This window comes from Triturus cristatus, chromosome 1_1 (genome assembly GCF_964204655.1).
Source record: "Triturus cristatus chromosome 1_1, aTriCri1.1, whole genome shotgun sequence".
NCBI lineage: Eukaryota > Metazoa > Chordata > Amphibia > Caudata > Salamandridae > Triturus > Triturus cristatus.
The window spans coordinates 130850444-130860723 of record NC_140579.1 but is presented as its reverse complement, the minus strand read 5'-3'; the positions used below and the strand labels follow the sequence as shown (position 1 = coordinate 130860723).

The 10280-nt window shown below is 41.6% G+C and overlaps 1 protein-coding gene across 1 annotated transcript in view; it reads right to left on the bottom strand.

Annotated features, from left to right (window-relative positions):
- Positions 1-203: 203 nt before the first annotated feature.
- Positions 204-10280, bottom strand: part of CIMAP3 (ciliary microtubule associated protein 3) — a 165166-nt gene continuing 155089 nt past the window's right edge. The window contains exon 6 of the mRNA XM_085615411.1: positions 204-3102. Within this exon, the coding sequence (XP_085471537.1) occupies positions 3034-3102 (69 nt within the window). The 3' untranslated portion in view covers positions 204-3033. The remainder of the gene's footprint in view (positions 3103-10280) is intronic.

Here is a 10280-nt window from a genome sequence, read left to right as displayed (position 1 = left end):
GCCACTAAACATCTGTCAAAAGGAAACAATATACTGATCCACTTGTAAAGACATTCTTCTGGTTCAAGAAAAGCTCATACTTTCTCTGCACCACACTCAACAGCAGCAACAAACACTGTTTAGTAAGCCTCTAAATCCTTACTTTCAGCCACATTTTGCACATGCCGAAGCCATACTCAGAATGACATACTCATAATCAATTATGCTTAAAAATGTTTATTGAAAGGTATGTTTTTATTATTTGCATCTTGCAATACTGGGGAACATTTGGACTACTAGATGGTCCGCTTTAGATTTATTTGGGTAAATACATAGCTGCTTTGAGCTTTGGAGAAGTTTTAAAATCAGGGAATCCTGGTACGAGAGCATATGGGCAGCATGACAGGAGACAAGCGTCCCAGAACAGAGGGACGAAACTAATAGTGAGGTCACCAATAATAAAGAGCAGAATAGTTTACACATCTGTCTCGGATGTCAACATAACAGGCGACAAGGGCAAAAGACCCACATGTGCAGCAAAGCCTTTGGTTGCGCCTCCCGTCTTGTGCAGTGGTGGCATTATCAACCTGCATAGCACGTGCAGCAGTGGCCCTGTCCCTGTGAAAGAGAGTGGCGCTGGTCCTACAGTGGGAAGGCCCAAATGTGAAGACCCACACTGGCAATGCAAACTGCAGCGCATATCTATGGAGGAACTGCTCTGCAGTGTACTAAGGGGGAGAGGGGAAGCACGAGTGCTCGGCAGCAAAATAGGAGGCCACAGGAGAGCTAAAAGCATACAAGAAGGAGCTGCAATGTTGAGTGCGAGCGAAGCAGATCTCTTGTTAAGCCAGCTTGCAGGTGCACAACAAGGACCCTGGACACTACGTCCTGTCCAAGAACTGAACAGGAAGTGAGGGTTGAGGAACAGCAAACTAGCGAAGGATAGGGGCAACAGCCATCACATTGCATGCGTTACAACGCATGCGATTACAACGTGGTCGTTACAATGACTGTGTTGTTACATCGCAGTACCATTACAATGCAAGTCGTTACAATAGTGTAATTTACTATTCCAACACATTTCCTACTATTGCACACACTGGAGTTGGAATAGAAAATTATACTTTTCCCAAGTCCAGCAAGCCCCCTAGAGCAAGTCGTTGTAACGACAGCATTGTAATCGCATGCATTGTAAACGCATGTGAGGCAACCAGCTATATTCGAAGGATAGTGATGAGACAGTATGGCGGGAGACAACTTCCCCAAGGTGTAGAAGAACCAGTGCAACCAAGAAACAACCAACAATAAAGAATATTCTAGTACACATATCAGTCTCTGATATAATCAACTTGAACAGTTCGATTCTTCCTGGGAGACTCACTAAAACCTTTGATGCTCGTTGAAAGATTCAACAGGTCCAGTGAAAAGAAGGAAAAGATTTGTCGCCGACTTGGAAACAAATGTCCCAAGTCTTCCTTCACTGTCTTCTTCATGGTTTAACTTTATAACTTTCGGCCACTTAGACAAATCGAGCAAAAAACACTATCCATTGACTCAACACCCGCAAACGTCAGGTTATTTTCTTTACCCTGTTTATATAAAAGTAATGACTCATTTTGCAAAGGCACTCTTAATGCTTACATCTATCATCGAGCACTTGAGGAGGGACTATCTGTGTTCCCAAGTCGATCTTATTAATGTTTGTGAACCTGCAAGTGTGTGTCTCTAAGTTTTCTAACAGATAAACAAGAGCTTTGGGCTGAGTGCGGTCCCCCTGAAGCTAGAGTCACCTTCAAGATTCTAACCCACACTCACAAGGCCCTCCACGACACCGGACAAGTATACCTGAACAGCCGACTCAAATTCCACACAGCCCAAAGGACCCTACTATCAGCCCAGCTCTCCTACGCCGTGGTCCCCCGCACCAGAAAAACGAGATCGGGAGGCCGCTCCTTCTCCTTCCGCATGGCCAGAGCCTGGAACGAGCTTCCACTCCACCTCAGACAGATAACATCGCTCCCGATCTTCGCAAGAAACCTCAAAACCTGGCTCTTCGACAGACCCCCTCCTTGATGGACTGGAACCTGCGACCCCCCCCACTCCCCAGCGCCTTGAGACCCTTACGGTTGAGTAGTCGCGCTTAACAAACACCCGATTGATTGATTGATTGAGGAGCAGGATGAGGGGTGCTGCACAATCCAGCAGCAGTCTTTGGAAAGAAGTTCCTGAAAAGTTATATTTAAGAAAATGTATTTATACCATCAATATTGCTTGACTATATTATAGGAGAGTTTGACAATCAATACCTGTGTGTACTCAATAAGGCAATTCATAAAATTCGTATGTAACCAAAGCACGGCCCATCCCAATGGCACCTGAGAGAACAACTTTCCAGCTGTGGCGGAGAAAAGACAACTATTCAGCACATGATGTCAGTATGGACTTAGTTGCTACAGTGATTTCAGGGGGATGGGTGCCACCGAAGCATCTACCAGCTCTCTCAACAGAATAGTAATATGGCTTTGGTCAGTTATAATACTACTATTATTCAAAATATTCTTCGTGCGTTAAACAGCCCGGAATCCAGTATTCAAAAGTAGACTGAAAACCTGAGCCTTAAATATATTTCAATAAAAACATAACTCGAGCAAGTATATTTCATGTATTTCCTAAAGTTTGTACAGTTGTAGGTTTTTTATTATGCTCACATGTTTTGTAGTTCAAGTGTGGTTCTGGTGGGTTGTTATTCGGGAATACTTGGAAAACAGTTGATAGAAGCCCCTTGCAATGAAACATTCAATGGCCCTGGGCATGTGGTGAGTCCACTGTGCCCTGTGGCTGCAGAATTGAAAGCTTCTACAGTCCTTGTGAGACCAGGGAGTCCACAGATGAGGTGCACTTCAGGGAGCAATAAGAAGACAAAGTGATCGGCTTATACATAGGGAAAGTTTAACTTTGGCATTAACTAAGAACAAATGGAGAAGTGGATATACGCATGCAGCTAGCAGGACCAGGTGACGCCGCTTCCAGGACACCGCAGGTTTCCAGGTGTGTTCAGCTGTAGTAAAGGCTCAGGTACGACACTCGGTTCCGATGTTTTCGAAATTCTTTATCTGTGATAAGCTGTAATAAATACAGGCAATTTGATATTTAATTTGTAAAGCAACACAAAACATTCAACTTAAAACAAGGAGTAACTTATATACCCTCTGATAATATTAATTTTTCCTCTCCGAGAGAAACATTCACAGAGATTATTATCAGCTGAGGCATTGGGCAGCAGAACTGCTCTCCCTGGGGTATGCAGATGGTCTCCATTAAAGCACTGAGCAGCAGAATGTTCCTTCAGGTTACAGAGAAGGTACAGGCTCAGGTGTTAGAAAGAAGCACCATCTCCCAAGGTGCACAGGGTTTAGACAGCAGACATGGCGAAATGTTGGATATCTTACTGCATGTACACCAGAGAGGAGAAACTACACCTCAGGTTACAAAGTTCTTCAAGGCGCAGGCATTGTTTTTTACCTCAGGTTGTTTTATAAGGCCAGATATTTGGTCTCTCTCGAAAGACGAACACTGAGACTAGTTGCTAGTGTTTCTGCATTTACTGGACAGAATAAGTAGTCAAGACTTTTGGTAACTGATATCAATGCCCTGTAAAGTGTTGCAACTTGGCCAGTGTAATGCTTCAGGACACGCAGCTCTTACATGCTTAGGTAGCTGATCACGGAGGTTACAGCAATCAGAAAGAAGCTTGTCCTCAGTCTGCACAAATATTATGGATGGCTCTATGCCTCATGATTCATGAAGGAATTCTACAGAATAGTCATCAGGCTACACAAATCTGACACGCTCAGGTCTCAGACAGCAGACACCCCTCAGGATACAGGACTGAATAGACTGATACCTCAGTCACAATTAGATATCCCCAAATCATTGACCTTACACCCTCAGGTGTTTGACAAGAAAGCTGCTCTTCAGGCTATATAAATTGTACAATACAAGAATCATACCTTTAGGCAACGAACAGCAAAACTGTGCCTCTGGTTTCACAGATCTCACACACTCACCCCATAGATACTACCAGAGTAGGCACTTTTTAGGTCTCGCCTAGCGTTGCAGCGCATGCGCTGCTCGCTTTGCGAGGCATGCAGTTTACAGTATAGTGGGGAAGCTCCGCCCACTTTCTGCCCATTATTTTGATTGGCTTAAATACTAAATGCTGTATTGTTATTTTTGTCCTTCCGTGGCTATCACCCACTTACTTTAAAAACAGTTTTGTTCTCTGCCTCTCCCCGTTCCCTCCCGCAGTCCGTGACTTCTTAGACAACCACCACCCGCCGCCCGCTCCCGTTCATGCCTTCTTTGACGCCAGCATTTCCGTTTAAAATGCAATAGGTCTCGCATCAATTGCCACAGATACTCCCACTCCACATGATCGAATGCTTTCTCCGCATCCAATAAGATTAGCCCTAAATCTCGTTTTTCAGTGTGGGCGACATCAAACAGTGTGATGACTTTATTTACATGAGTAACATTCCCACAAACTGGTATAAAGCCATGTTGATTTAAAGAAACTAATGAATTTACAACCTTGGATAAGCGCATTGCCAATATCTTAGAATATATTTTACTATCGCAGTTTAACAGCGAGATCGGACGGTATGATCCTACTAATTCCGGGTCCTTGCCCATGAATTGGGAGCATGGACGTACTGGGCAGCCTGAAAAGTATTCAAGTGATGAAAAAACAATTTGTAAATCTCTGCCGGCATTTTGTCAGGACCGGCCGCTTTTCCTAAGGATAGACTATTGACAGCAATTTCTAATTCCGCCATTGTGATAGGGCTATCCAATTGTTCTGAGTCACAAGGATCTAAATATAATACTCCTTGCTTAAGAAAAACATTATCATTATCATCCAATCTCCCTCCATCCTGTTTAGTATACAATTCAGTATTAAACTGATGAAAAATAGAGAGTATCTGCTGCGGATCCTGATAAAGTTGACCGTTCTTATCCTTCAAGGCAACAAAAGAGCGAGAGGATTCTTTCATACGTAGCCGTAAAGCCAAACATTTTTCAACCGTTTCCCCATATTCATACATTTGCTTCTTATAAACAAAGTATTTTTTGGCACTCTCAAGATTCCATAAACCCTGGATTTTAGTTAAATTGCCCTCCGCGACACTACCACGTGAGTCTTTACCACGCAAGCCTTTACTACACATATGCCTTTACCACGTATGCCTTTACAATGAAATTTGCAATGTTAAAGGCATGTATGGTAAAGTTATATATGTTGTTAAAACTTACCAGGTAAGTGTAACCCCAATATGTAGATTTTTTAAAAGATATATAATCAGTCGAAAAAGGCGCACAAGCCGAAACGTGTCCTGTGGGAAATTCTCGGTGAATAAAAACGAACCGAGTACCTTGCTGGGTGCAGTCCCTTCATTTGCGGTGAAATGGAGTTTTGAGCCGGATATATATATATATCTATATTCCAACCACTCCCGACTTATATTCAAAATTGGACACGGACACAGGAGTTAGCTATTGCCATTCAGCTTGTAGGTTTATTGATCCTTTAGCTTGACGCGTTTCGGCACACCTGCCTTGTTCATATATATATATAAAAAATATCTTTATATATGTACATATATATAATTATTTATAACTATAAATTGTAAATACATGTATATATATATATATATATATATATATATATATATATATATATATATATATTCACTGAAAAAACCATAGGTTTCACACACGTTATAGTTAGGAATTAGCATTTAAAAAACCTTGCAAATTCACTGAAAAAACCATAGGTTTCACACATGTTATAGTTAGCGGAAATTTTACTGATAAAAAACCAATGAAATTCCCCCGTTATAGTTAGTGCAGGCAACTATAACTCACGCGACCGCAATCCTCTGCTGATGCTAATACTGTATTTAGACACTTATTTGCCCATGTCTTCTTCCATACATTTTTAGCTATACATATATTACAAATATTTTTTTTTCATAAAGACACATATGTCATCAGCAGAAGATTGCGGTCGCGTGAGTTATAGTTGCCTGCACTAACTATAACGGGGGAATTTCATTGGTTTTTTATCAGTAAAATTTCCGCTAACTATAACATGTGTGAAACCTATGGTTTTTTCAGTGAATTTGCAAGGTTTTTTAAATGCTAATTCCTAACTATAACGTGTGTGAAACCTATGGTTTTTTCAGTGAATTTGTACGGTTTTTTAAATGCTAAGTTACTTTACGCCATTCATGGCGTGCGCGCCCACTTAACGCAGTTCCGTGCGCGCACAGTGAGCACGCGGTGCGCTTCGCGCACCGCGCGCCCACTTTACGCAGTTAGTGCCGTGCACGCACGGTGGGCACGCGGTGCGCTACACGCACCGCGTGCCCACGTTACGCTAGATGGGCCATGTACGCACGATGAGCTTCGCGCACCGTGCGCACATGGAGGACATATGATGCACTTCGTTTTGAAAGGTAATATTTTAATTTTTCGTATATGTTATAAGCCATGCACAAATGGTGCCCTTCGGGCACCATTTGCACACGGGGTGGAGAGAGTGTGGATAATTTTTTTTTTAATTATTTTTTTAAAAAATATTTTAGTTTAACTCACCTTTAATAAGCCATGCACAATTGGTGCCCTTCGGGCACCAATTGCACACGGGGTGGGGAGAGTGTGGATAATTTTTTTTTTTTATAATTTTTTACCGTACGCGTACGGTAAGCGTAATCGGCGAAATTAGCGAAAAAATAAAAATTCCGTTTTTGGCCTTGGGGGATCTTTGGGGACTCCCTCAACATTGCTATGTGTGTGGGAGCTGTCTAAACAGCCCCTTTACATGTTTTTGTGCTTTATATTTTAAACATCACTCTCAGTGCGAGAGAGAAAATGGCGGCCGCCGCTTCCTGATTTCGGTCGATTCGAATGTTTACTAAGATCTAAGAGCCAATCAGAATCGCGCTCGCGCACGCCACCGTACGCGTACGGTAAGCGTACCGTAAGCGCACCGTAAGCTGGCTCAGATATATATATTGATTTAAAGGCTATTTTCTCAGAATCTACTGAACAGATTTACACCAAACCTACAAAAGGCACTTCCTTGACCTGAGGACTACCTCTCTGCCAAATTTCTAGTAATTCTGTTCAGCCGTTCGGGCTGTAGCCCTGTCTAAAGGTCCTATGGAAATATGCATGGGAAAAACGCGTTTTGGGACCCCCCTTTTATCTCAGCCCCCGCTTGACGAATCCCCCCGAGACTTTCAGGGAAGGAGCGTAGCGTAGCGCCCCACCTATTTTGAAAAATTCGCGAGGATTCGTCGACCGGCGCCAAAGTTATTCAAAATAGAATGTTGTGGATTTCCTATGGAAACGTGGTCCTAACTATAACTACCTACTGGCGACCGCCAGTAGGTAATATATATATATATATATATATATATATATTATATATATATATATGTTCGGTTCAAAAATTGCTTCTGCAACCCGCCACCTCCTGAACGCAAGGCGCGTCGACGTTGATGGACCTCCGAAGCCCGGTCCAGTAATGTAATATAAACTCCAAGAAAAATGGAATGTCGACGCCGTGTCGTTTGGAAAATAATTTTATGTCAGTTGAAAAGAGTCAGACGCGTTTCGCCTGCGCAGCAGGCTTGCTCACCAACAACTCCAATACAGTTTTTTCCCACCATATACACTCGTGAATTAGTTCCGTGTCACATGGTAAACTACTTCTATAGACAGTGAAGACATACTCGTAGTTTTCTGAATATCGCGTAAATTAAACTTGTTTACGTTTTTTCTCAATATGTAGGAAATTCAGTTATGTGGCTAATACACATCATAATAACAGAAACCGTAATCATTTCAATACTTAATTGATGCTGAAATACATTTCTTTGGTGAAATTGATTATTGGCGTATATGTTTAGAATGACATCGTAAACTTTCAAATGCTGTTATAAGTGGCTCATATTATGACCAGACCAATAATTATTGTTGACATTTAATGTTTCTAGTGAGACTAATCAATCGGCTCGTGCCGCAAAATAGACATTTTTGGTCCTTCTACATTAGTTAGTGCGTCACAAATATTCAACATTTATTACATATGATACTACCCCAGTGGGTTGTCATACTATTTTTCTGAAAAATATCAACGCGCCAGTGCGCACAAAGGTCTGTCAACATCTTAGCAGTTCCTGAGTGTGTGCCACAATGTATGTATTGCCTCATATTGACATATCTTCACATTATTTCATATTTCTGAAAAAGTGAAAACCTAAACCAATTAAAATCTTTTGCAGATTTAAAAAAGGGGAGTGTAGGATCGTGAAGAGTGTTCATAAGTACGTGTGTAAATCTTCTTCCACGTTTAACCCCATAGGAGTTTTTGTATTAAGTTTAATAATTTAACTAGATTCTAGTCTTCGAAGGGTTTTCTGCCGATCACCCCCTCTAATGTTGATTGGTACAGCATCTATGACAAAATATGTCAGACCACTCACATCTTTATTGTGCACTTGACTGAAGTGACGAGCAGTATACCGAGCTCAGAGCTGGATACAGACCTGGAAGAGGGAACACCCATGGACAGAACAACATCAGTTCCTTCAGTGATTGACGAGTTTGATTTTTTAAGGGAGGAGAGACGCTTCAACCTAAGACCAAGACCCCAAACAGACCTCAAACCAGCAAAAGGAAGAGGCAGAGGAGGAAGAGGCACAAAGGCGCAAAACTATGCGCCAAGAAGCGAGAAATCAAGGGTAACCAACAGCAAATGAGTGATGAGAGTAATACAACAATAATTAATCTTTCTTCTATCACACTAACAGAGGATAAAGGCAGAATTTTGAGGTTGGGTCTCTCATTTTGTCCACAAATGAATATGGATTATACAGCCACTAGAGTGGATCTATTCAAGTTTGCCAGATCTTTAAAATTGAAGAAATTCTTTGCGTCGGCCCCTAACAAAGCAACTAAACTAGCCGACATACAGGATCCCGACAATGAAGGGGGTTTGGCAGTAAGCGACATCAACCTGATGGTTGAAATACGTGAACTACAAACTGAGAATGTTGCATTGAACAATGAAACAAACTTGAATGACCAACCAAATACGTCGAACAAAGCTACAGTGCTGGCCCAAGAAGAACAACTGGATATAGGACAGAGTGAAAAAACTGATTTCAAACTACCTTCGAAATTTATGCCTATGACAGCAAGGGACTCTGTAGATATTTTCAATGAATTAGTGGTGAATGAAGTGAAAGAACTGTATACTCAGGTCAACTCTAAGAGACAACCTTCCACCAAACAAATGAGAGACTATCATGCATTAGTCGCAAAACTCGCTAATGACAAAGAATGTATTGTTCGCAATGCGGACAAAGGAGGGAATGTGGTGCTATGGGGAAAAGAAAAATATCTGATGGAGGCAAATAAACAATTAAGCAACAAAAGTAACTATGTTAAAACTCAGAATGCTTTAATGCAGGACAGTTTTGATACTTATAATACCCAGTTACTTGGATGGCATAGACAAGGCTTGATCAGTAAGGAGGAATACGCTTACCTAAAAATATCCAACCCTACCACACCGGTATTTTATCTAATACCTAAGGTACACAAAGATTTAGAAAACCCCCCTGGTCGCCCTATTATTTCAGCTATAAACAGTGCTCTTGAACATACGTCCAAATTTGTTGACTCTTTTCTAAATCCATTAGTCACTAAGCTCCCTTCATATATTCAAGACACAGGAGATTTTCTGCGTAAAATATATGATGTACCATGGGAACCAGATCTCCTGTTAATGACAATAGATGTGACGACTTTATACACAAGCATACGTCACAAAGATGGGTTGAATGCAGTTAGATACTTCCTAGAGGAAAGATCTGCTAAATTTTGGCACCATACAGAAATGCTAGTTTCCATGACTACCACATGCTTGCAGAACAATTTCTTTCTTTTTGGTGAAGATCTATATCACCAAAAATGCGGTACAGCGATGGGCACCTGCTTCGCCCCCAGCTATGCTAATTTGCATATGGGCTGGTGGGAGGAGCAGGTGATCCAATCGCAGTTTGCCCAAGAATGGCAGAACAATGTCATTCAGTGGAGTCGGTTCATCGACGACCTCTTCGTCATATGGAAGGGGGATATCACCAGTGCAGAAAATTTTGTGAGGAGTTTACAATCGAATCAATTGAACTTAAAATTTACCAGTGTTATCAGCAGTGTAGAGGTAAATT